At 37.4% G+C, this 26,100-nt stretch overlaps 2 protein-coding genes across 13 annotated transcripts; one reads left to right on the forward strand and one right to left on the reverse strand.

The window, feature by feature from the left end:
• Positions 1-1,990: 1,990 nt before the first annotated feature.
• On the forward strand, positions 1,991-15,047 carry LOC109005586. 12 transcript variants are annotated; one of them, XM_018984590.2, is made up of 11 exons: positions 2,005-2,133; positions 2,291-2,349; positions 2,504-2,572; positions 3,527-3,583; positions 12,820-13,209; positions 13,309-13,478; positions 13,588-13,690; positions 13,847-13,963; positions 14,051-14,221; positions 14,377-14,500; positions 14,571-15,047. In XM_018984590.2, the coding sequence occupies exons 5-11, from the start codon at positions 12,925-12,927 to the stop codon at positions 14,708-14,710; spliced, it is 1,110 nt and encodes a 369-aa protein (XP_018840135.2). In that variant the 5' UTR covers positions 2,005-2,133; positions 2,291-2,349; positions 2,504-2,572; positions 3,527-3,583; positions 12,820-12,924; the 3' UTR covers positions 14,711-15,047. The 12 variants fall into 12 exon arrangements, with proteins under 12 accessions (XP_018840134.2, XP_018840135.2, XP_018840140.2 ...); XM_018984595.2 differs by having other exon boundaries at positions 12,914-13,209; XM_035687517.1 differs by having other exon boundaries at positions 2,008-2,197; positions 2,291-2,386.
• An 866-nt stretch (positions 15,048-15,913) lies between these two features.
• On the reverse strand, positions 15,914-24,405 carry LOC109005585 (uncharacterized protein At5g41620-like). Its single transcript, XM_018984587.2, has 3 exons — positions 23,867-24,405; positions 18,235-18,360; positions 15,914-17,721 (listed from the first exon to the last, which is right to left on the reverse strand). The coding sequence occupies exons 1-3, from the start codon at positions 24,251-24,253 to the stop codon at positions 16,204-16,206; spliced, it is 2,031 nt and encodes a 676-aa protein (XP_018840132.1). The 5' UTR covers positions 24,254-24,405; the 3' UTR covers positions 15,914-16,203.
• Positions 24,406-26,100: the final 1,695 nt, after the last annotated feature.

Here is a 26,100-nt window from a genome sequence, read left to right on the forward strand (position 1 = left end):
GACATAGTTATAATCTGATTGACTTAAAAACTCGTAAGATTCTAAATGTAGACCATATTAAGGAATTGGATTTCCATAAGAGAGATTGGAGCAACACCATTTTTCCATGCTAATATGTATCTCCATCTTCCTGTCCAACAGGTATATATTTAAAGTGGCTGCATCATTGCAAGCTAATGCACCATGCCTCCACACCCACCTAACCATAAGCTCACCACTATAAATAAAAAATGAATTTTGGTGGATTAAATTACACGACTTCGATTGAAAATTTGAATCATGGATCTTATAGTTGAAGGGACCATCTAGTTCAGCTCCTATTACCATCAATTTTGTCATGTTATTTTAATGTTAACCACTGTGAATGATGGAAGCGAAGAGTTATATCCATGTTTTGCGGATGCCGTTGCTGTGAAAATGAAATACCAGCTCACATGTTCAGCCATGGTCGAGGCCAAGCATTTCAATTAAAGTCATAAGCTTTTGAAGTGGTTATCCAAACTGCTTATCCCAACTAGAACTTACACTTGCGAGACCAGAAAAGAAGCCTAAACAATTTTGTACCACATACATAAGTGAATGATGACAGCGATAAATGGAAAACATGACCAAACTTGAACGTAACATATTTTGATTACAGGGTATAGACATTCAGATTTACTTTGAAAGTTTTACACGCTAGTTTTACCAATCAGACTCTATCCCCCTAGACTTTCTCTACACGAAAATACCTCACTGGTTCCCCACTGCCATTAGCCATCCGGAGACCCCTCTCCTTCCTCTCTCTTTTCCTTTCTCTTCTATACCATTGCTTCTCTTCGATATTCCTGCGCACTGCCAAAGTTTCCATCCCATAGGCACTAGTGCACAATTTCACGCACCTCACATCTACACACTAGCTTCAAGCGCCTGAGTTCAAGGAGATCAAGGAACTTCACTCAAGTTGCCAAGTGCCAACAACTCCTAGATCCAAACCCAAGTTCATTTTTCTACAAATAGCAACCAACTTGAGCTTTTGAGCCTTTTCTGTTGAATAGTCTTTGGTTCATGATCCCGAATATCCAAACACATACGTGAAATATTTGGAAAGCATTTGCATAGTTTCAGGAGCACTTCCATCAAATACACCCATGGAAAACACTTTCCATATAAAAGTATAGAAGCCAATATTCACAAAATGATAATTCCGAACAACCGAGGCAGACCTATCCAATCCCATACTCCCAAATAGGAAGCTTTTTTTAACCTTTAAAACCTCCAAGCCAGGGAGTAAATCGGGGAAACCTACGAGAAGAGTTTAAAAGTTTTTAAACGTGTGCGTGGACCCTTTGACCTTGCTTCAAGAAGCTTTGCTTTCAAAGTGTTCTCCTTTAAGCCGGGGATCAACAAGATCAGGAGATGCAAGTTTTTCCATCCATTGTCGTACTGGACGTGCCTGATTCCTCCATCCAGAGTTAATGCAAGAAGCCTCGCCATAATTACTGTCAATATTTAAGTTCCCACCATCCAACAATGAGAGTTGACTTCTTATTAGGTTATCAACCATGAAATTTGGATTTGTCCCATGACTTTCATCATGTTTATTTCTATTTTGGTAACTGTTATCTTCAGCGACTTCGCAAAGTTGAGACTTTTAGGATATGCTGTAAATCAATTGGCTTCCCTTCTGTAGTTTTACCTTGTTCTGAATCCACTTCAGGGACTTCTCATTTCCATTACATGTCATAGCCCAAAAGCCATGATCTGTTCTTCAAACTTAACTTGCTAGCTGGATGGAGTTCGGCTTTGTAACCGTCCATGAGAGGTGTTTTTTCTTCATTTCATTTGATTTCACGGCTTCATCAATATGACCACCTAAAGCTTTATCCTCGTGTTTTAAGTCATTTTGGCTCGGCTTGTTCAGCTCAAAACAATGTGAATCTGTAATGACCCGGCCCATCGGGCCAATGCCCAAGCCCTCAGAAACCTTGTTCTTTCTTTTTGTTTTTTGTTTTTTTTTTTTACTTCTCCCCCTTCTTCCCACACCATACCTTCTGCCCCAACACTCCCCCCGTCCCCCGACTCACACACGCCCCGACTCTCCCTCCCTCTCTGTGTTGCCAAGCCGCTGCCCTTCAGACCACGTCGTCGCCGGTAATTACTTTTCCCCCTCTGCGTTTCTTTTCCCCCCCCTCCTCTGTCACGCCACGCCACGCCGGTAAGTCTCCATCCGTATCTCTCTCTCGCGCGCTCTCTCTCTCTCTCTCTCTCTATAACTCTCTGCCAGCGTCTCACTGTGTCTCTGTGTCAGGCTGACCGTGGCGACCGACAAAGGCCACCGCAGCCAGCGTGCCGCCCCACGCCACCAAGGTATGTCTTGGTCTCGAGCTCGAGCTCGTCTACCTTGGTAACTCTCTCGTCAGTCTCGGCTTTCCCTCCCTCCCATTCCAGCCTATTTTTTTCTCCCACCATGTGTTTCCCCTCCATCTCGAACTCAGTTTTGATATTGTTTTCAATGTCACAGAGCATCCCCAACGTCTCTAGACAATGCCGCCATGCCCGCGAATCTGACCAATCGCCGCTCCGAGATTGGGTATGGTTCGAGCTTCATAACCATATTTTAATTTCGTGGCTCTTGTATTTGTTCATGCTGGAAGTTTGGGTTGTCCCTGTTTTGTATGTTAGGATTTGTAGTTGGGTGATCTCATGATTAGTTGACACTTGGAAGGTCCCTTGTTTATAATGTTGCAATCGGAGGGGGGAATGAATGTAAAAATGTAAGTTGGTGTTACGATGTGTATGAAGTATGGTATAGCGATAGTGTGTTGTGGCGAAAGTTAAGCGAATCCAAGGAGTTTGGGCAAATATTTTGGTGGAGTAGTGCTTTTGGACATTGTGCTTAGTTCATGATAAACCCAAGGCCCCATGAATGACTATTTTGGTTATGGGCTCGTATTAAGCTATAGTTCGGGTTATGAAATTTGTTAGTTAGGTTGATTTTGTACTTGTACGAGTTATTAACATGTTAGTGATATTTTTCTGGATTAGGTTGTGATACTGCTAGTGTTCGGGTTCAAGGCTTAGATAGTGGCCTTTGATTTTTGGCCTTGCCACGGGATATAACAGTGGCCTATGATTTCTGGCCTTGCCCTAGGATATAATAATGGCATCTGGCCTTGCAACGAGAAATAATAGTAGTCTTTGGCCCTACCATGAGATAAAATAGTGGCCTATGTTTTGAGTGCACTCACTTTGGTGATAAAATAGTTATTTATGTTCAGCTTGGCTAATTGCAAATATGTAAAACCCTGCCACGGAGGTTAAATATGGCCTTTGTTTTTGTTTTTGATGTTGTTTCAATATGCTTGTACCAAAGATCTTTTGTATATATTATTATTGAAAAAGAAATGTTAATGAAAATATCATTGTTATTTTTTATAACTGTTTGTTTCTGCTTTCTGTAACTGGCTCATGTTTATACACTATTATAGATTCACTGCTTATTGAGTCAATGGACTCACCTCTTTATCTCCTCCATTTGTTTCAGATATTTGATAGTTTGACGGTTGGAATAGATGGCATGTGATAAGATTACAAGGAAAATGTGAGATAAGTGCTAGATGACATAAGTGGATTAGTTCGAGTTAAGATAAATTTTACCATTGTTTAATATTTTGTTCGGAAGCTTAGTATATTTTGTTTTGAAGAATTATTGAGACATTTGATTTTGGAGGATTATTATATCTAAGTTTTATATTTTGTGGATTTCATGTTAAAAGGTTCACCCCCGAGTTCGGGGAGTGACAAAATCATTGTCTAAAGAATCTTCTTCATCACCCAAGTCATGAGGTGCACTCAGAGCCTCATTTAAAGGAACAAATTCAAGTGACTTGTGACGATCCATTGGAAGTGGATTTTCCATACTCTTAGGATTTGTTTGGACACAGAATTCTGAAAATTCTCATTTCCAAACATCACTCAAATACAAAACATTTTTTAATTTCAAAATCTCAATTTTTTTATCTAATAATTACCTAATCATTATTCAAACACAAAAATTAACACAATTTTTACAAACTTCAAAACAAATATATAAAACAATTATATTCAAACAAACTTTTATTAATAATATTTTTATTAACTTTTTTTTCTCATTTTTCAAAATCTAATAAAAAATCTTTACTCAAACTGTTTCACTACTATTCACAAAATTCTGAGATACTTCGAGTGTGCAAACATGCTTAGAGTTATCCATGTGTTTAGCTTGAAGAAAGGTTTCTATTTCAACGCTTAAGTTGTCCACTATTGAATTTTTTTTTCTGTAAAACTGTGTTGAGCTTGTTGCATATGCATTCGTTTATCAAGCCATGGTTTAAATAGATATAGAATCAGACAATCACGGCCCTTCCGGCCCAATCCTAGTCAAGTTTTTGTTTTAAAGCATGCGCCTCTTGTTCATAGCCTTTAATTCCCAAGCAAACATTCCCAACATTCCTAAAATTTTTCAAAATTTCATTCCTAAATATCACTCAAACACAAAATACTTCTCTATTTCAAATTATAAACTTTTCATCTAATCATTACTCAAACACAAAAATCAATACAATTTTTATAAGTTTCAATACAACTTTTATAAACTTTAAAACAAAAACAAAATTAAAAAATCATATTCAAACAACTTTATAACTTTATCTATTCACTTTCACAAACTCTAATTTAATACTTATTTTAAAAAATATTTATATTCATATTTTTCACTCTCATTTTCTAAAACTCAGTAAAACATTTTCACCCAAACCACTTCATTATTATTCACAAAATTTTGAAATTCTTTAAGCATCAAAACATGCCCTAAATGAATATCAACAAAATCATTGACAGAATAATAATAAGGGGGATTCACTCTATCCATTACAAAGCACATTTTATTTTTATTTTCAAGTTTTTAAAATATTAGAAATTCTCAGTTGCTAAACAGAACCTTGGTCTAATGTCACATGTAGGACATATTATACCATTCCTTTGTATGGACCCTTTCCATTGGGGTGTTCATCTGGGTTCCAACTTGGGAATCCAAGTATACCCGGACTGGGACCCGGGTTTCAAACCTGGGCCAGAACCCGGTCCGGGTTGGTCCAGGTCGGACCCAGGCCGGAACCCGGGTGGGTTCCGGGTTGAACCCTGAATTTTTTTTTTTTTCAATTTTTACAAAAGCTTTTTTTATTATTAATTGGAGTTCAAATATTTTGTCTCCATTTAGAATTTCAAATTATATTCTCAATACAACATAGGCCTATAAAAAATTAATTAACTTTTTAACTAAATGCATGTAAAAATAAAAAAATCAATATTCATCATATAAAATTCATACGACATACAAGATGCAATCAACTACATATTACATTGTTTGAACTAATTTGCTAAGAATATTACAAAACGCATATATTGCTTTAATCAAACTCTAATACACAACAAATTGTTTGCAAAAAATCAGAAATTTTTCCAGCAATTAGCTCTTCTTCCAACAATCACAGGATAGTGGTTTTGACAAGCTCTCTTGGCTAAATCAAAAACTAGTATTTGATGCTGTTGCACGCCATATGGGAAAGGAGCATTTGTTACAACCTGTACAAACTAGAAGCTGTAATGCAAGTTCCAAATCAATGAGCTTAAAGTTATTTAACCAGAAACAACTTCCATAACATCATATTATTTGAACTGCCAATTAAGAAAATGGAACAAAAAAACTGAAAAAGGTAGGATTTTTTGTTTATTACCCTTGGTGAAAATTAATCAAATTGGAATAGAAGTTTTCTAGGGCAAAGAAAAAAGAAGAATAATCTCATGACATTTCATGGCATGCCTTTGTTGAAGTACTAAGAAAAAACATGTTCTTGAAACAAATATATGGTGAAAGCGGAATTTTGCATGAACAGATACGTATTTACACATCATGCAATGTAATTTTGGAAAAAAAATAAAAATAAGAAATAAGAAAAGAACTTACATTATGACCAATGACGAAAAGTCCACTATTCAGGTTTGCCAATGCCAAGTAGCACTGTTCATCCGGGCCGGGTTTTTTCCCGGCCCAGTCCGGAACCCGGGTTGCAAAACTCGATACCTGGGTTTTTTTTAAAAAAAAGGTCAGAACGACGCCGTTTTGATGAACCAAAATGGCGTCGTTTTGACACAAGGGTTAAAAACCCTGCCATTCCCATATCCCCCCGCCCCTTTCAGCTCTCTCATTAAGGAACCTAGCCTCCCTCCTCAGTGCAGTTAAGGAACCCTAGCCTCCCTCAGTGCCGAACTGTCGAATTTGCCGATCGAAGAAACCCCATCATCCTCGTGACTCCAAGGTTGGTTCTCTTCTTTTTATTTCGATTTGAGTCTTTTTTTAACTTTTTATGCTCAAATTTATTGAGTTTGCAAATGCTTGAGGCATTTTCTCGTGACCCCATCATCTCTCTCGTTCCAATGTGGGTCTGTGTTGGGTTAGTTTTGTGTGAGATACGTGAGAATATCTCTGTGTGAAAATTTTCAACAAATCCCGTATGAGTCTCTGTAAGTCTCTCATCTCTCAGGCTGTCTCTTTTTAACCCATTTTCCCACCCACCAGAGATCTCACTTCCTTAGAGATATTGTGTTTGTATTATTTTCTTTTATTTTAGCGGATTCATGGACTTGTGAGGGTGGTGTTTGGCAGGCACAATATTACATAATTATTCAAGATAAAGTAATCAAATTGTCTCTCTAGAGATGAAACCAAACAACATTACGAACTTGAGCTTGAGCATGTACCTTCTTTTTTCTTGCTACAGATTAACCCGATTGGTTGATGTGTTGTGATTTTGAGCCACTAAAGCATCTTTAGTTATTTTTATTGATTGTGTGAAAGAAAATTATTGATATAGGAAACTGTACCATCTTTAGTTATTTTTTTTTTCACTTCTTGCTCATGCATGCCCTGTGTAGTGTTCTTGTTTAGAGGGTTTTGTTTCATTCTAGGTAGTGTTTTTCAAATTTGCTTCCTGCTTGACTCTTGTAGACTTGTAGTTGTGGTCTGGGGTGGGTATCCATGTTGGGGTGGGTTGGGAAGCAGACACTAATTTGTAGATTGTGAACATTGTTAGCATAATGAGAGCATTGTTTGACAGTCTGGATGCTGAATTTGTATGGTGGTTTGGTGTTATGGTCAGAAAGGCGTTTGATGATTTGTGAGTTTTGTTATATTTTATTATATTTGATTATTAGTGTTTGATTACTTATTATATTGCTTTTTGTGATTTTTATTACTCAATAACAGATGGAAGAAGATTTTGTGGGGTTATTGATGACTCTTCGTCTATTCCAGTGGATGTGGAGGAGCATGAGAGTCTCTCTAACCCTTTCAACCACATATACACAACAGCCTACTCATTCCATCCCACATTTGCCCAAACAATAATAATAAAAAAAAAAACCTAGTAACCAATCGGTGGTTTTAGAACACTTTACTAAAGTGCAACTTATTGACTATGATAACCCAAAAGCTCAGTGCAATTATTGCGCTAAGCTATACAGTTGCCACTACAAAAATGACACTTCATTTATGATACACTACCTCCAGAATGCATGGAAAACTTCCCCTATTAGATTTAAAAGAGTTGGAAAAAGTCAATCATCTAGTGTTAAGAGGGATGCAGAGGGAAGAGTGTATAGCCCACAAAGTCTAGTGAAGTATGATGCAGAAAAACTTAGGGTGTCAACCGCTAAGTTTTTTATTAGGTGTGAATTGCCTTTTAGGCTTGTGGAGAACGAAGGGTTTGTTGAGTTCGTGGCTGATTTAGAGTCTCGATTTACTTTGACATTCTGAATCACTTTAAAAAGGAATTGTATTAAGATGTATAACGAAGAAAATATACAACTAAAAAAATTGTTGGATGGTCAAAGAATCTCTCTAACTACCGACACCTGGACATCGGTGCAAAATATAAATTACATGTGCATTACTGCACATTTTATTGATTGCAACTAGAAATTGCACAAAAAAATAATAAAGTTTTGCCAAATTCCCAACCATAGGGACGAAACTATTGGGAGAGTGTTAGACTTGGTATTACATGATTGAGAGATTAATAAGATCTTGACCATCACAGTTGATAACGCCTCCTCTAATGATGTTGTTGTTGATTACATGAGGAGGAGAATAAAGGATAGTGATTGTACCATATTGGGTGGTGAGTTTCTTCACATGCGGTGTGCTGCCCATATATTGAATTTGATTGTTATGAACTGCTTGAAAGATGTTTATGAGTTTGTAACAAAGATTAGAGATGCCGTTAGATATGTGAAATCTTCACTGTCGAGGTTTGCCAAGTTCAAGACTTGTGTGATAAAGGAAAATATTAGTGAGAGGATGATTTGTTTGGATGTTCCTACTAGATGGAACTCCACATATTTGATGTTGAGTACCGCTGAAAAACATAAACAAGCCTTTGAACACTATTATATGTGTGTGGTTAGTGAATTCGTGAACCCCCACTGTTGATGATTGGAAAAAAACACATATTTTTGTAAAGTTGCTATTTTATGATGTTACATTGAACATTTCTGATTTTTTGTATGTGACGGCTAATGTATACTTCCAAGAACTCTGCACAATTGAAGATACATTAAATGATATGTGCAATAGTTATGATATTATCACTCGGACCATGGGCATAAATATGAAAAGTATTGGGGTAGCACAAATAGGTTCAACTTGATGATATATGTTGCTTTTGTGCTTGATCCACAATATAAAATGATAGCAATGAAGTTTTGGTTGAACCAGTGCAAAGGGAATGAGTTGACGGATATGATAGAGGCCAAGGTTAAACTCTTGTTAAGTCGTTTGATTGAGTAGTATAACAAATTTCGTGTGGGTAGTGGGGGGAGTTCTAATGTGGCTCAAGGACATAAATATATTTATTATTTGTGCTTAGAATTTCATCATACTTCCAAAGAAAATGGAACTCAAGTCCATTTTCCTTCAACCCCACCATAGTCTCCATCATTATTAATTAGAAGGTTTTGAGCATTTGGAGCTAACAGCTCTAAATAGAACAAAATAGAAGCAATGATAATCATTATCTAACATCATAAATAGTTGTAGCCTCTAGATTATGCAAGAAGAAAACACTTACTCTAGATTTTTTTCAACATGAATGGGAAGACAGACTCACAACAGCCTCTGTTGAAGATGAAGTTAGATGATCATCTAAAAAAATATTAAAAATGAGTTAGATAGATAATAAATCGAGATAGATAGATATTAAAAAAATATTTCAAGTTTCAAACTTACCTTCAAGGTCCATCGACTGTACATATTCTTCCAACTCCCGAATGTCGACAGGTTTGGTCCTTAAACAATTTTGGGTGCAAATGAGGGTTTCAACAGTCTCTGGAGACAATGAACTCCTAAAAGGATCCAAGATGCGTCTTCCAGTACTAAATGCTAACTCCGAGGCAACAGTGGAAATGAGAGTGGCTAACACATCACGTGCTACCTCAATAAGGACAGGATAATTGGTGGCATTAACTCTCCACCAATCCAAAATATCAAAACTAGGTGATTTTTGTGCACACCCCTTCGACAAATATCGATCTAGTTATGATCTAAACTCCATAAACCCTTGCTTCTAAAGGTATTTATCTAACCTGATATCAAATTTAGTCGAGGTAGTAGTAGAAGTAGAAGTAGTGCTTGGCCTCCCTTAAGCCACATTAGAAACTCCCTCTACTACTCACACGAAATTTGTTATACTGCTCAATCAAGCGGCTTAACAAGAGTTTAACCTTGGCCTCTATCCTATCCGTCAGCTCATTCGGTTTGCACTGGTTCAACCAAAACTTCATTGCTATCATTTTATATCGTAGATCAAACACAAAAGTAACATATATCATCAAGTTGAACCTATCTGTGCTACCCTAATACTTTTCATACTTATTTTTCATATTTATGCTCATGGTCTTAGTGATAATATCATAACTATTGCACATATCATTTAATATATCTTCAATTGAGTAGAGTTTTTGGAAGTATACATTAGCCGTCACATACAAAGAATTAAAAATGTTCAATGTAACATCATAAAATATTCTTAGCAACTCTACAAAATTATGTGTTTTTTTCCAATCATCAACAGTGGGGTTCAAGATTTCACTATCCACACACATATAATAATGTTAAAAGGTTTGTTTGTGTTTTTCAGCGGTACTCAACATCAAATATGTGGAGTTTCATCTAGTAGGAACATCCAAACAAATCATCCTCCCAATAATATTTTCCTTTACCGCACAAGCTTTAAACTTGGCAAACCTCGACGGTGAAGATTTCACATATCTGACGACATCTCTAATCTTTGTTACAAACTCATAAACATCTTTCAAGCCGTCCATAACAATCAAATTTAATATATGGGCAGCACACCGCATGTGAAGAAACTCACCACCCAATATGGTACAATCACTATCCTTTGTTCTCCTTCTCATGTAATCAACAACAACATCATTAGAGGAGGCGTTATTAACTGTGATGGTCAAGATCTTATTAATCTCTCAATCATGCAATCCCAAGTCTAACACCCTCCCAATAGTTTCGCCCCTATGGTTGGAAATTTGGCAAAACTTTATTATTTTTTTATGCAATTTCCAGTTGCAATCAATAAAATTTGCAGTAATGTACATGTAGTTCATATTTTGCACCGATGTCTAGGTATCAGTGGTTAGAGAGATTCTTTGACCATCCAATAAATTTTTTAGCTGTATATTCTCTTCGTTATACAGCTTAATACAATTCATTTTTAAAGTGATTTGGGATGACAAAGTAAATCGAGACTCTAAATCAGTCACGAACTCAACAAACCCTTCGTTCTCCACAAGCCTAAAAGGCAATTCACACCTAATAAAAAACTTAGCGGTTGACACCTTAAGTTTTTTTGCATCATACTTCACTAGACTTTTGTGGGCTACACATTCTTTCCTCTTAATACTAGATGATTGACTTTTTTCAACTCCTTTAAATCTAAGAGGGGAAGTTTTACATGCATTTTGGAGGTGGTGTATCATAGATAAAGTGTCATTTTTGTAGTAGCAACTGTATAGCTCAGCGCAATAATTGCACTGAGCTTTTGGGTTGTCATGGTCAATAGGTTGTAGTTTAGTAAAGTGTTCCCAAACCACCGATTGGTTACTAGGTGTTTTTTTTATTGCTTGGGCAAAGGTGGGATGAAATGGGTAGGTTGTTGTGTAAATGTGGTTGAAAGGGTTGAAAGACTCCCATGCTCCTCCACATCCACTGGAATAAACGAGGAGGCACTACCTAACCCTTGGGTTGTACCGACATTACACTCACAGAATCTTCTTTTATCTGTTATTGAGTAATAAAAACCACCAAAAATAATATAATATGTAATCAAACACTAATAATCAAATATAATAAAATATAACAAAACCTACAAATCATCAAACGCCTTTCTGACCAAACCACCATACAAATTCAGCATCCAGACTGTCAAACAATACTCTAATTATGCTGACAATCGACGGATTAGTATGCTTCCCAACCCAACATGGATAACCAACCTAGACCACAACTACAAGTATATAAGCGTCAAGCAGAAAGCAAATTTGAAGAACACTACCCACAATGAAACAAAACCCTCTAAACAAGAACACTACACAGGGCATGCATGAGCAAGAAGTGAAAAAAAAAAATAACTAAAGATGGTACAGTTTCCCATATCAATAATTTTACTTCACACAATTAATAAAAACAACTAAGGATGCTTTGAGAGGCTCAAAATCACAACACATAAGCCAATCGGGTTAATTTGTAGCAAGAGAAAAGAAGCTACATGCTCAAGTTCGTAATGTTGTCTGGTTTCATCTATAGAGAGACAATCTGGTTATTTTATCTTGAATAATTATGTAATATTGTGCCTGCCAAACACCACCTTCACAAGTCCATGAATCCGCTAAAATAAAAGAAAATAATACAAACACAGTATCTCTAAGGAAGTGAGATCTCTGGTGGGTGGGGAAAAGGGTTAAAAAGAGACGAGCCTGAGAGAGGAGAGATTTACAGAGACCCAGGCGAGATTTGCTGAAAATTTTCGCACGGAGATATTCCCACGTACCTCACACAAAACTAACCCAACACAGACCCACATTGGAACGAGAGAGATGATGGGGTCACGAGAAAATACCTCAAGCATTTGCAAACTCAGTCATAAATTTGAGCATAAAAAGTTAAAAAGAAGAGAACAAACCTTGGACTCACAAGGATGATGGTGGGGTCACGAGGATTATGGGGTTTCTTCGATCGGCAGATTCAGCACTGAGGAAGGCTAGGGTTCCTTAAGGAGAGAGAGAGAAGGCTAAAGGGGTGGCAAGGGGATATGGAAATGGCAGGGTTTTTAACCCTTGTGTCAAAACGACGCCATTTTGGTTCATCAAAATGGCGTCGTTTTGAGGTTGGGTTTGATTTAAAAAAAAAAAAAAATCCGGGTACCGAGTTTAAAATCCGGGTTCTAAAACAGGTACCCGGCCTGAGTTCCGGACCTGATGAACAGTGCTACTTTCCAACAAATCCAACCCATCAAATTATAGAATCATAGCCAATAGTAGGACTAAACAAGTTTTTATGCTGTTAAGTAATTTGTAGTTGAGTTGCAATGGAATTAGATTTTGTGATAAGGTTGATATTTTAGAGTAAATTATAAATTTTACTATGTATTTTGCATTATTAAATTCCCGATATAGAGACTTGTTAATATCTCTGTTGTTTTTTTTTTTCGTTTTCCTTGACTTTTTAAGGCAAAGGTTCACTATTTTTGGTAAAGTGGGTCCTTCCCAAACTATTTTTCGGCTCATTGTGCTACCTTTATTGGTACCTTATTCATCCACATAGAAGAACTTGAGATGGGGAGCTTGGTTTTGGAAGGGAAATTGCTGGAGATGTTTGAAGTTGGGCCCTGTGGAGATGCTTACCAGATGGGAATGTTGATAGGCCAGAGGTTTTCTAGTCAAATACGGGGTAGATTGGCCAGAGACCTCGTTCTACGGGACCAACTTCTACCTTTTGCCCAAACCCAACAAGCACAACCACTTCTCAAAGCACTCACAGACAATAATCGAAAGAAGTTTCCACAATACTGGGATGAGCTCCTTGGGACAGCTGAGGGAAGCGGAGTGCCTGTTCTGGATGTAATTACACGACTTTTAAACTAATACAACAGTTTTAGTTTGGTTATCCAACTGTAAATATATATTAAATGCATTGTGGTTGTTCATGTCCATGTGCAGCTAATACTAATCAACTTCAGGAAAGAGATTGTTTCCTTTCTTCCAAAGACTTCAATAATGTCCAATATTGTTGATGCAGTAGATGATTGCTCTGATGTTCTTATCGTTAGTGATTCATTGGCGATGGCAGCACACAACGAGGACGCAAATGTTGCTCTAGTTGGCCACACGTATTGTTTACTATGTTCCATCATAAATTTTAGGCTTCAAAAAAGCTTAGTTGAGTCTGTAAAATGAGTAATTTCTGCAATTTGTAACATTTATTTTCTGGGCCTCCAGCTATTTGATAAAAGGCACGCTTGCAAATGGACCGTCTTTCGTTGCTTACACATATGCAGGAGAGCTCCCAAGCTGTGCCTTTGGATTCAACAGTCATGGATTGGTAAACATTCCTTCATTCATCGAGAACATGTTTGAGACTGATTTCTTATAATGTGGACTACTAAAGTATGCAGAGTGTTTTAACTTTATCCAAGTCAGATTTGACCACTTTCATCAGACCTTGATCATATATATGTAAATACTTTGATAAATTCAGGCATTTACATTAAATTCAGTACCCCCAACTGAAGAGGAGATTATAGCCGGTGGCATTGGATTGAACTTCGTTTCCCGCGATCTCCTTGAAGCGTCAGACATTGATGATGCATTAACTGTAAGATGTTATCGCCTTTATCTTCTCATAGATTTTGTGGTTCATGTTCGATTATGGAATGTTTATATCATGGCTTGTCTCCTACAGAGAATTCGCTCTTCAGATGTTTCTGTGGGACATAGTTATAATCTGATTGACTTAAAAACTCGTAAGATTCTAAACGTTGAGACCACATCAAGGAATCGGATTTCCATCAGAGAGATTGGAGCAACACCATTTTTCCATGCTAATATGTATCTCCATCTTCCTGTTCAGCAGGTATATATATAAAGTGGCTTGCATCATTCCATGCAAATGCACCATGCCTCTGTACTCACCAACCTAACCACATGCTCACCACTATAACTAAACAATGAGTTTTAGTGGATCAAATTACTTTGATTGAAAATTTGAATCATGGCTTGTGTATAAAGGTACAAGATGAGAATTCCATAAGCAGGCAAAACAGAGCGGCTCTGCTACCAAAAGGATCAAGAAAAGAATTTCTGTCAATTCTTGGAGATACGGACGATGCAAAGTACCCCATCTACATGACAGGTAAGTGTGAAGAATATTTTAATACCTTTGCTGGATACTCTCTTGACTACTCTTTATGCCATATTATCAGGTCCAACACTTTATACACTATGTACGGCTGTATTCGATCTGGATGAACAAACACTATCAATTATTGAGGGGAATCCAAAGGAAGAGGAAGCTTCTCATGTATTCATTATGTCAGCAAAAGAGTTCAAGATGCCTCAATAAAGCTCTTAGCTGAACTTATTTCTTAAGGCCCTTCAACTGGTTCACTGAGGTCTAACATGTGGCCTTTAGATAAGGAAGTTTCTCAGTATTCGTTATGTCAGCAAAAGAGTTCAAGAAACCTCAATAAAGCTCTTTGCTAAACTTATTTCTTCAGCCGCTTAAGCTGGTTCACTGAGGCCTAACATGTGGCCTTCAGATGTGCTAATACAGATCACCTTAAGATACTGAATAATGATTACCAAAAATTAAGATGAATGTACCTGTAGAGTGAGACCAAGGGCATTTACCTTTCCATGGATCTTATATTTGAAGGGACCGTCCTGTTCAGCTCCCATTACATCAATTTTGTCATATTATTTTTATGTCGGTCACTGTGAATTATGGAAGCGAAAGAGTATCCGTTCTGTGGACGTGGTTGCTGTGAAATTGAAATACCAGCTGACATGTTCAACCTTGGTGGAGGTGAATCATTTCTATCAAAGTTATAGAACTTACATCTGCGAGACTAGAAAAGAAGCCAAAACAATTTTGTACCACATCCGTGAATGATTGACAGTGATAAATAAAAAAACATGACCAAACTTGAACTTGACGCATTGATTACAGGGTAAAGGCATTTAGAATACTTTTGAAAGTTTTACACGCTAGTTTTACCAATCAGATTCTATATGCCTCGACTCTATCTCTCTCTACGAAAAGGCCTCACTGATTCCTCTCTGGAGGCACCTTCCCTTCCTCTTATCTTCCTGCATACTGCCAAAGTTTCCATCCCACCAGTGCACAATTTCACGCACCTCACAATTCACATCTACACACTAGCTTCAACCGCCTGAATTTAAGGAGGGAAATGTACTTCATTCAAGTTGCCAACCACTCCTAAATCCAAACCCAGCTTCATTTTTCTACAAATGCCAACCAACTTGAGCTTCTGAGCCTTTTCTGTAGAATCTGATCATAAAAGTAGCATTAAAATGCTTGTCAATGTGCTTAAGATGTAAGCCTTGCTGAACAATGTTTTGTATAAAACAACAATAAGAGTCTTTTTGGTTCATGATCCCGAATATCCAAACACGTGGGAAGTATTTGGAAAGCATTTGCATAGTTTCAGGAGCACTTCCGCCAAATGTACCAATGAAAAACACTTTCCATATAAAGTTATGCTGTGTAAACGTTGGACATAGCTATAAGTGATGACTACCAGGGATGAGTGAATAAAGGCTGAAAGTAATTACTCAAATTTGTAATGGGTCTGGAAATTCTGACATGTAGCTCTATAGTAACATTACACTCATATACAGACTTGAATTACAAAACTACACCAGAGAAGACGGAACTATGATCAATAACAAGGTGAGACTCAAAATCAGATAAAGTATAGTAGCCAATATTCACAAATTCCCAACCACCGAGGCAGACCCATCCAATCCCATACTCCCAAATAGGAAGCTTTAGAACCTTTCAAACCGTTAAGCCAGTGAGTAAATCTCGGAAGCCTACGAGAAGAGTTTGAAGGTTTTTAAACGTGCGCGTGGACCCTTTGACCTTGCTTCAAGAAGCTTTGCTTTCAAAGTATTCTCCTTTAAGCCCGGCGGCAATTTTGAAGAAGGCTGGGGGGCATCAAGATCAGGAGATGCAAGTTTTTCCATCCATTGTCGTACTGGACTTACCTGATTCCTCCATCCAGAGTTACTGCAAGAAGCCTCCCCATAAGTACTGTCAATATTTAAGTTCCCACCATCCAACAATGAGAGTTGACTTCTTATTAGGTTATCAACCATGAAATTTGGATTTGTCTCATGACTTTCATCGGGTTTATTTCTATTTTGGTAACTGTTGTCTTCAGCGGCTTCGCAAAGTTCAGACTTTTGCGATATGCTTACATCAATTGGCTTCCCTTCTGTAGTTCTACCTTGTTCTGAATCCACTTCCAGGGACTTCTTATTTCCATTACATGACATAGCCCAAGCCATCTGTTCTTCAAACTTAACTTGCAAGCTGGATGGAGTGCGGCTTTGTAACCGTTCATGAGAGAGGTGTTTTTTCTTCATTTCATTTGATTTCACTGCTTCATCAATATGACCACCTAAAGCTTCATCCTCATGCGTTTTTAAGTCATTTTTGCTTGGCTTGTTCAGCTCAAAACAATGGGAATCACTGCCTAAAGAATCTTCTTCATCACCCAGGTCCTGAGGTGCGCTCAGAGCCTCATTCAAAGGGACAGATTCAAGTGACTTGCGACGATCCCTTGGAAGTGGATTTTCCATACTCTTAGAGTTATCCAGGCGTTTAGCTTGAAGAAAGGTTTCTATTTCAACGCATAACTTGTCCACTATTGTTTTCTTTTCTGTAAAGCCATGTTGAGCTTCTAGTTGCATCTGCATTCGTTCATCAAGCCATGATTCAGATAGATGGAGAATCAGACGATCACGGTCAGCCCTTCCAGCCCAATCCTTGTCTGATTTCTGTTTTAAAGCATGCACCTCTTGTTCATAGCCTTTAATTTCCCAAGCAAACTCGTCGCAGAGGTGTTCCAATAATGTCCTAGATTTTTTCTCTCTTTCCAGCTCTTTGAGAGCGGTAGAAATAGAAGATTTCACCTCAGAAAGCTCCCGAGCCAACTTTCTATGAAGACTCTCTGATCTTTTCCTTAACTTCCTCTCATCTTCTAGCTCATCTCTTACGGACTGAACTGCAGCATGGATCCTTTCCTGTTCCTTACTCTTCCTAACTAGTTTATCTTCTGCAATTTGCTTCATCAAATCATCCATCTCATGTCGACCAGCTTGCCTATCTCGCATCAACTCTTTGATTTTGAGACGGGATTGGTCCAGCTCCATTTTCAATGCTTTTATAAATGACATATTAGACACATGCTGTTCTTCCAAGCTCCAGATCCGATTTAACACTTTGAGCAGTTCAGTAGATGTTTTAAGATTATACTGTGATTCACCTTCCCTTCCCTTAAAATCCAATGAACTGCTAGGAGTGACTGCAGGGTTGTAAGGTGCCACCTGCAAGAGAAAGGAATGTGAACCAACGAAAAAAGTACGGTGGAGAAAACTGATTGTGGAAAGTTAAGAAATTATGGGGCATTGAACGACAAAAGGCAATGATACTAGGACTGACGGTCGAAAAGAGAGAATATCCTGTACACATTGTGAATACTGTAATGTCTTGGAAGCCAACTATGTGTAGACCCGCTTGACTGATATTCATAATACAATTTAGAAAAACTTAAGTGACGCAAACGTGTGGGTTCTTGATATTTCAAGGAAAATGCATGACTCCATATTTTTTCACATAGCATTCAAGGGAACAAATATGTGAATCTGGTATGTGCCTGATCAATTGTGTAGGACATATCATAGTCACTCTGCCTTGTTCTGGGTGCTTAGTAGTATTGCCTCCAGAAAAACCAATATTCAAATAATAACGGAATTATCCTTTTATGACACCTATTTTTCCCTTGAAATTAAAGGGAAAGAGCATTAAGTTGAATATGTCAAAAAGATCATGATGCTTACCTCCATGGAACTACCATAACTCGCGGGAGATAAAGGCTGCAAGGTATGATTGTTCCTTCCAATGGCTCGATGATGTTGCATCAGTGATGCAGCAATATGCCGCCTCAAACTGCTTGCACTCCCTGGCTGGCATGGGTAATCAGATATCAATCAGTTGTGAAGAGAGAACTTGGGCATTTGACGTCCATCCTCTATAGGGATGTCTGAAACGAGGAAGTATCCATAACATGCACAGAGTTGACTGGGTATATTCGAGAATTGGTAGGTTTGCAAGATAAAAAATAATAAATGCCCCAGCCATAGCTCAGTTTTAAAAAGTTTTAATTGTTGATATACTAAACAACAAAGATACTATTATTTGCCTATCGATGGAGTTGAGCAAAGACATGGTGGCACAGTCAGGGTTGAAGAATTATGTAACACTTTCAAACATTCAGATTTCATTACCGAAGTCCAACTCATGGAGAGCTGGTTGAATTTGGAGAAGCTGTATGTATTATTAAGGATCAATACAGATACATAGTTTAATTAGAAACAGTAATTTTGTTTTGATAAATTAGTAAGGGTAAAACTTCATTTAGTTAAATTAGAAATCATCTCCAGACACAATTAAACTTCAAATTTCTTAGCTTCAGTCTTCAGAAGTGAACCGATTTCAAGACGTAAAATATATTCTACAGTTGAATCAATATGAAGAACATAGCTGCTCTCACTTGGTTTATCATGGCTGGAAGGTACTGATTTACTCTTGGTGGGTTTTCTTTACTGTAAGCCTAAGAGAAACAACCTAAACAAACGTGGTTGGAGAAAGGGGAAGCTGATTCCACTTTCTTTCGGATTATGGCTGCAAAAAATTCAAAAACTATAAGAGAGATGAGGATTAATGAGGAGACTATTTTGAAAACTCCCAAGGAGATTCATTGGAGGGCAGTTGAATATTTTCAAAAAATTTTGGCCTCTAACCATCAGCCGTTATTACTTGACTTAGCACCCTGGGTGGAACAAGTGGTGCGTAATGAAGATAATGTGGCCATTTTAGAGCTTCCTTCAATCCAAGAGGTAAAAGATGTTGTGTTCTCCATTCCTACTGATAGTAGTCCGGGACCGGATGGGTTTGGATCCAAGCTTTACAAAGCTTGCTAGGAGATTGTTGGAGAAGATGTGCTTATTGTTGTGCATGATTTCTTCAGAGGGGGTGTCATTCCTAGAGAATTCACAGCTTCCTTCCTGGTTCTCATTCCGAAGGTGGATAATCCCAAAGGTTTTGATAAATTTTGGCCTATCAGCTTGTGTTCAGTGTTCTATAAAGTGTGCACGAAAATTCTTGTGAGTCGATTATCTCCTTTGCTTTCTCGGTTTATTTCTGAGGAACAAGGTGTTTTTATTCCCGGCCAAAGTATTTTTGAAAATGTGAGTTTGACACAGGAGTTGATCCAGAGTCTTCATAAACCTACTCGTGGGGGTAATGTTGTCCTAAAAATTGATATGGAGAAAGCATATGATAGTATTGATTGGGGATTTCTTACACATGATGGCGGTCCTTGGATTTTCTACAGCTGTTCGTAATTTAGTACGGCAATGTATTTCTTCTCCATGGTACTTGGAGGTGATGAATGGAGTACCTAAAAGTTTCTTTCAAGGAGCTCAGGGTTTGCGACAAGGGGACCCAATCTCTCCCTATTTGTTCATAATGGTGGAGGAAATTTTGTCTCGCATTTTGAAGAAGAATTATCGGGATGGCTTGATTGGTGCCTTCTCTCATCCTCGAGGTGCGCCAATCATCTCGCATTTGCTATACGCAAATGATATTGTCATTTTCTCAAATGGCAACAAAACCTCTCTTAAGGCAATATTGGACTCTCTTGCGCTATATGAAATGTGGTCTAGACAGAAAGTGAGTAAGGAAAAGTCTTCTTTGATTTTTTCTAAGCACATCTCTATTGCAAGGAGACAACAACTCCTAAGGTTGACTGGTTTTTCTAAAGGGGTGCTTCCTTTTAAATATTTAGGAGTGCCTATGGTTTCTGGTAGACTTCAAGCCAGTCATTTTGACGATCTACTGGGGAGGTTTCAGGATAGAATAGGTGGATGGAAGTCTCGTCTGCTTTCTAATGGAGCAAGGTTGTTACTTTTGAAACATGTGCTGAGTGGAATGCCGATTCTTCTATCTATCCTACAAGTTCCTAAGTCGGTGATTGTGGCTATTAGTAGATCTTTAAGTAATTTATTTTGGGGGTATAAGGACGGTAAGCCAAAAAAACATTGGAAAGATTGGGCCTCGATGGGTCTACCTACGAGTGAGGGGGGTATTGGTATTCGAAATTTTCAAGATGTCCAAAAATCGTTACATATGAAGCTGGCCTAGAAGTTATTAACAGTTGACTCTTTATGGTCTCGATTCTTTAAAGCCAAGTATGTAAAGGCAGATCATATTTCACTTTCACCCTCAAATAAAGGATCTCGGTTTTGGAAGATGTTGTTGAGTTGTATTCCTAGTATCTATGAACATTCAAAATGGAAGCCTAAGGAGGGGGACATTTCCTTTTGGTTTGATAAATGGTTGGGAGAGGAAGCTCTTGCAGATAGTGTTACTGTCTCTATGCCTCGGCTAAAATTGAAAGACTGTTGGTTGGATGAGGGTTGGGACTTGGATTTAATATTCCGGCTGGTTGGTCCTCAAAAGGCTCAAGATATTGGGAGCTCTATGTGTGGGCATAAGGATGGTGTAGACAGGCTGGTTTGGTTGCCTAAGGAGGATGGCAATTTCAGTACTTCGAGGGCTTGGGATTGTATAAAAATAAGAGCTCCAAAAATAAGATGGGCAAACTGGATATGGCACCCATGTCTCCCAAAGAAGATGACGATTACTTTGTGGAAGTGTTTTAACAATGCACTAAGTGTGGATGATAGATTAAGAAGAGTGGGCATTTCCCTTGTATCTAGGTGTGATTGCTGTGCAGAAGAGGCTTATGAAGATCTGAACCATGTACTGGTTTCAGGGGAGGTGGCTAAGTCCATTTGGAGGAGATGTGCTAGTCAAGTGGGGATGTTGAGATATGAATTTGGGTCCTGAGCTGAGATGGTGAATGCATGGTATCACAGAGCAACAAAGAGGTCAACCCGAGGCCTATTATTTGGCATAATTCCTGCAATCGTAACCTGGATTCTATGGACTAGGAGGTGTAGTGCTAGGATGGTAGGTAGAATAGAGTCGGTGGAAGAAATGTGGCGTAAAGTCAAATTTTGGATTGCAAAAATAAGTAAGAAGGCTCGTGGCCGCCAAATGTCCTCTTGTCAAGATGAGATGCTGCTAGTTGATTTAAATATCCAACCAAGATCTGTATATAGGAAGCGATTGAACCCTGTTTATTGGCGTTGACCAAAGCAAGGCTGGATTAAACTAAGCACTGATGGAAGTAGCAGGGGCAACCCAGGGATAGCTGGGGCAGAGGGTGTTTTAAGGGATGAAAATTGTAATTTGATAAAAGCTTTCTCCTCTCCACTTGGTCAGGGGACAAACAATTATGCAGAATTTATGGGTTTACTCATAGGGGTGAGAACTTTCTGTTTACTTGGGTTGAATTATGTGGAAATAGAGTTGGATTCAATGATAGTAAAATGGCTTCGTTTGGCTAGGTGCCCTGTGTGGTACCTGGAGGACTATTGGGATGAACTGGGATTGCTTAGAGGTAAATGCTTTACTATTTGTCACATCTATAGGCAAGGTAATGCTCCGGCAGATTATCTGGCTCGACTAGCATAGGATGATGGTGCTATAATGTCTTCATGGAGTAATTTGGAATTGGTTCCTCCTCTATTGAGAGGACTTCTAAGAACCGATAAAGCTAGTCTTCCTTACATTAGACAGTATTAATTTTCTATAGTGGGTTGTGGTCTGCATTGTTGATTTTTTTGGTTGGAAGTTGCTTTGTTTGTTTACTTGGTTGGTCATGTAACCACGGTTTTTCCTCCACCACAAAGCGAGAGTTTTGAATAAATTCGGGGATGGATCACTATTGAACATGTGATCCAGACTATTAAAAAAAAAAATTAGCTTGCTTGCAAAGCTTGTCCCACCCCTCATTTTATGGGAATGCTGGTTTGCTAGAAATGAAGCCAGGTTTGATGACCACTACATACATGGATTTCATTGTCAGAAAGGTTGTTCACTAGCTGCAGGAATTCAATTTCTTATTGAAGCCTATTAAACTTGTTTCTAGCTTGAAGCCTATTGCTCTCAATTTGCTTTATAATCCAAAACTGGCAGTAAGATCAAGGAAGCCTGTTTTGGTTAAATGGTGTCCTCTGCCCATTGGCAAGCTTAAGATGAAGTTAGATGGGGAATCAAAAGGCAACCCAGGCTTTGCTGGTTGTGGAGAGGTGATTCAGTCCCATTCTAGTTCTTTCTCTTTTTTTTTTTACTTTCGATTTTGCTGTTTCTTGGGTGAGGAAGCAAATATATATGATGAGTTGTCTGCTTTAAATTATGCTCTACTACTCTATTATCAGCAGAATGAGCAGGATTTAATTGTGGAGTCTGACTCATTAGCAGCTGTAAATTGGCTCAAAAATGGTACTCAGCACCGTTGCAGATGGTAAGAGTTGTTGGATGATATTTTGCAGCTTTGTTCTCAAGTGTCTTTCTCAAGATTTCTCATGTTTATGGGGAAGGAAATGGATTAGTTAATGGATGGGCTAACCTTGTTGCTGCTGGTACCACTGCTTCTTTTTCTTCAACTTCTCAGTTTCCTCAGCATTTGATGAGAATCTTTGTGCTTGATAGATTTGAAGTTCCTTTTCGACTATACAACAGTTTTATTCTTTGTCATGCTTTTGGATAATTTTTTTTTGTTTGATCTTCTGTATAGACATTTTGATGATATTGGCTTTCCTTCACCTTAAAGTGACATTATCAATGCACTTTGCATTCTCAAACTATCAAAATTGACTTACTGCATCCTCTTAGGATCTGACCATCAAAATTATGTCACGTCACCTATTTTAACGGCCAGAATTAAACTTGAGTGTAGTCAATATTTTGTAGTTCAGGGGCGTTAATTGTAAGTTTTGGTAGTCTGGGTTTTTAACTACAACATCTGATAGCTTGAGAGAGCTAGTTTTTCTTCTAAAAAAATCAATCAGACAATCTTACCAGTGGGCTAAAATACAAGGGACTCAAATCCTATAAACCCAGGATGACAATTTTATCACCCTATAACCGAAGAAACCAAGAAAGAAAATAAGATTTTCCTCATCAAAACCCTAACACTTACTGTCCACCAAGATGAACAAACTAATCTGTGAATAAAAGAGCGGCGCTAAGCTTTGAACAAGTAAAATATACGTGATGTAACGCATATATACAGAGAAGAATGAAAATGACAGATTTAATAATTACGAGACATTCTAACAAGCAATTATGACTGGCATAAAACTCCAATAATCATTAATGAACCAAAGACGTGAAGAACAAAGACCCCCCCGCCCAAGTACAAAACTAGGTGTAAGGGGAGAAAGGTAAATCTTAAGCAACCAGAATCACTAAAATCTGGACAAACCCAGAAACTCAAGAATATCGAATTAACAATACCCAAAACAGAAACCTCAAACCCAGGGAAGAAAAAAATTATACCTGGTCAGGAGAACTAGGAGTATTGTCAGCCAAAAAGTGGGAAAGGTCAAGACCTTTGTCCTTGCTCGGCTTATTATAGTGGCGGTGTTGGTGGCGGCGCAGCCTGGAGTCAGGAAGAGGACCACCATTACTGACGCCCCGGTGCATTTTAGATGTTGGAAAATAAAGGTATTGGAACTCCCAGAGAGCCGCGGCAAGCTTTCTAGCAGAGGGAGGGTAGCTCTTAATGATGGTGTCATGGGCAGGAGGAGCCCAAAGTCTCCAAGAGCGCACTGGAGTACATGGGCCCCCTCTTTTCCCTATCAATACTACCCCTCTTCTCAACTTTTCTCCCAAATTTTCTTCCTTTTCCGCTCCCCCTTCCCCACTTTTCTCACCCCTTTCCATTATTTTTTTTCTCTCTCTCTCTCTCTCTCTCTCTCTCTATGCTCGAGATGGTTCTTTCTCTCTCATTCTTTATTTACTTTGTTTATTTTTCTGTGAACGGGTTTTTGGCCTTTTGCTCTTCTCGTAGTCGGACAGGTTATGGTGTGTATTGGTTTTTCTTCCTGCTGCCAGCTTCTCCAGCTCCGTTGTTGATCTCAATGGTCAAAGAAGGTCGCGAGAATTTGTTGGATTACCCGTCGTGCATTTACTCAGGTCACCCGCCAAATAGGTGGCACCAGTGCCAAAAGATAAATGATTGCTTTAAAAATAAGTTTACATATTTAAATTGAGTAATGTTATGTAAAATAGAGTCCGTAAGTTTCATATAATTATTTTTAAAAAAATTAAATTTATTATTAAAAAATTAATTTTTATATAATTTTTATATTTATTTATTTTTTTAAAATAATTTCATGATGTTTACATACTTATAATTGTAATTATTATTTTTTATTTAAATAATTATAAATTATTTTTATTTTCTAATAAATTATGAAATTATTTTTATAAAGAGAAATGATTTGTACAAATTTTAAATAGACAAACTCCATATAAGTCTTTATAAAAAAGTAGATTTTATCTTAAAAAAGTATAAAAAAAAATATTTTTTATTAGTGAGACCTATTATTTTACAAAAAACTTGTATGAGATTTGTCTATTTAGAGTTTATATCTAATATTACTCTTTTATAAAATACGGCCACACTAGTAACAAAAATATCTTAATATTCTTTCGAATAATTTTTTTTTTCTTTTTCACCCATAAACACTATTAAAATCATAAATTGAACAACAAAATGGGATCATTTTAATATGAGTAATTCTACATACAACCGTGAAGTGCGTAACCGCCGCGTAATCGCTTTGAAAAAGAGTGGGGTCCACTATTAAAAAATTAATTTTTTTCATGTGGGTCTCATGTTTTATTCATTTTTTTCAAAACGATTACGCAATTCACGGTTGTAAGTATATTTTCTCTTTTAATATTTACCGACGAAAATTGTGTTACTATATTAGCAATATTCATATAATAATGAAGATAAGTAATAATAATAAAAAATAATAATAATATAAGGTGGATTCTGACATGTACAACGACAAGACACGAACGTGTGATATTTGATTGATTGCCATATCTGATCCCTAAAGGCCATAGACCAACATCTAATGTAACCTACTCACTAAACATCTTAACATTATAAAGTAAAAAATAAAGTATATGACAAATTTGGGTTTTCATTTCAATTTGACATTTTTTGGTCATATTTCATCACTTCATTTAAATAATAACTAAAATCATAAATACTTTTTAAGGTAAATATTTATATCATCAATTAATTGAAAAAAACAAAACAAAACCACTATTGGTCTGCCTGCCAAAACTTTCCGTGCCGTGTTGGAGTTTCAATACGTGTACCGTTGGATCCAATTCCAGGTGTGTAGTAGACTAGTACGACGACTCGCCGTTCACAGTACCTGTCAGGAACATTCACTCAAGTTACCTACCTGTCTCTCTCGACTCTACCCAGCCTGTCGTATTCCATTTCATGAAAGTTAAATGTTTAGTCGAATATTAAAAAAATTATTTTTTAATATTTAAAAATTTAAAATTATTATTATATTTTTTATAAAAATTTAATAAAATAATAATGATTAGATGTGTTGAGATTAACACTAAATTAGATTAAATTAGTAATGGGCTTTCATTAATATTGAAATATATTGTTTTTTAATTAATATAAGTTTTTTTTTTTAAAAAAAAGCATTTGTAGTTTAGCTCTAAGGGAATGTTAGAATCATGGAAATAAG

Source organism: Juglans regia, chromosome 2 (genome assembly GCF_001411555.2).
Source record: "Juglans regia cultivar Chandler chromosome 2, Walnut 2.0, whole genome shotgun sequence".
NCBI lineage: Eukaryota > Viridiplantae > Streptophyta > Magnoliopsida > Fagales > Juglandaceae > Juglans > Juglans regia.

Bases quoted from the DNA above. Each gene is read 5' to 3' on its own strand.
- LOC109005586 (XM_018984589.2), top strand. From the start codon at position 12,925: ATGGGGAGCTTGGTTTTGGAAGGGAAATTGCTGGAGATGTTTGAAGTT. The intron at 13,964-14,050 runs GTAAGATGTTAT...TGTCTCCTACAG, and splicing joins ACATTGATGATGCATTAACT to AGAATTCGCTCTTCAGATGT. The intron at 14,222-14,376 runs GTATATATATAA...TTGTGTATAAAG, and splicing joins TCCATCTTCCTGTTCAGCAG to GTACAAGATGAGAATTCCAT.
- LOC109005585 (XM_018984587.2), bottom strand. From the start codon at position 24,253: ATGGAAAGGGGTGAGAAAAGTGGGGAAGGGGGAGCGGAAAAGGAAGAA. The intron at 18,361-23,866 runs GTATAATTTTTT...TACCCATGCCAG, and splicing joins CTCCTAGTTCTCCTGACCAG to CCAGGGAGTGCAAGCAGTTT. The intron at 17,722-18,234 runs GTAAGCATCATG...TTTCTCTTGCAG, and splicing joins GTTATGGTAGTTCCATGGAG to GTGGCACCTTACAACCCTGC.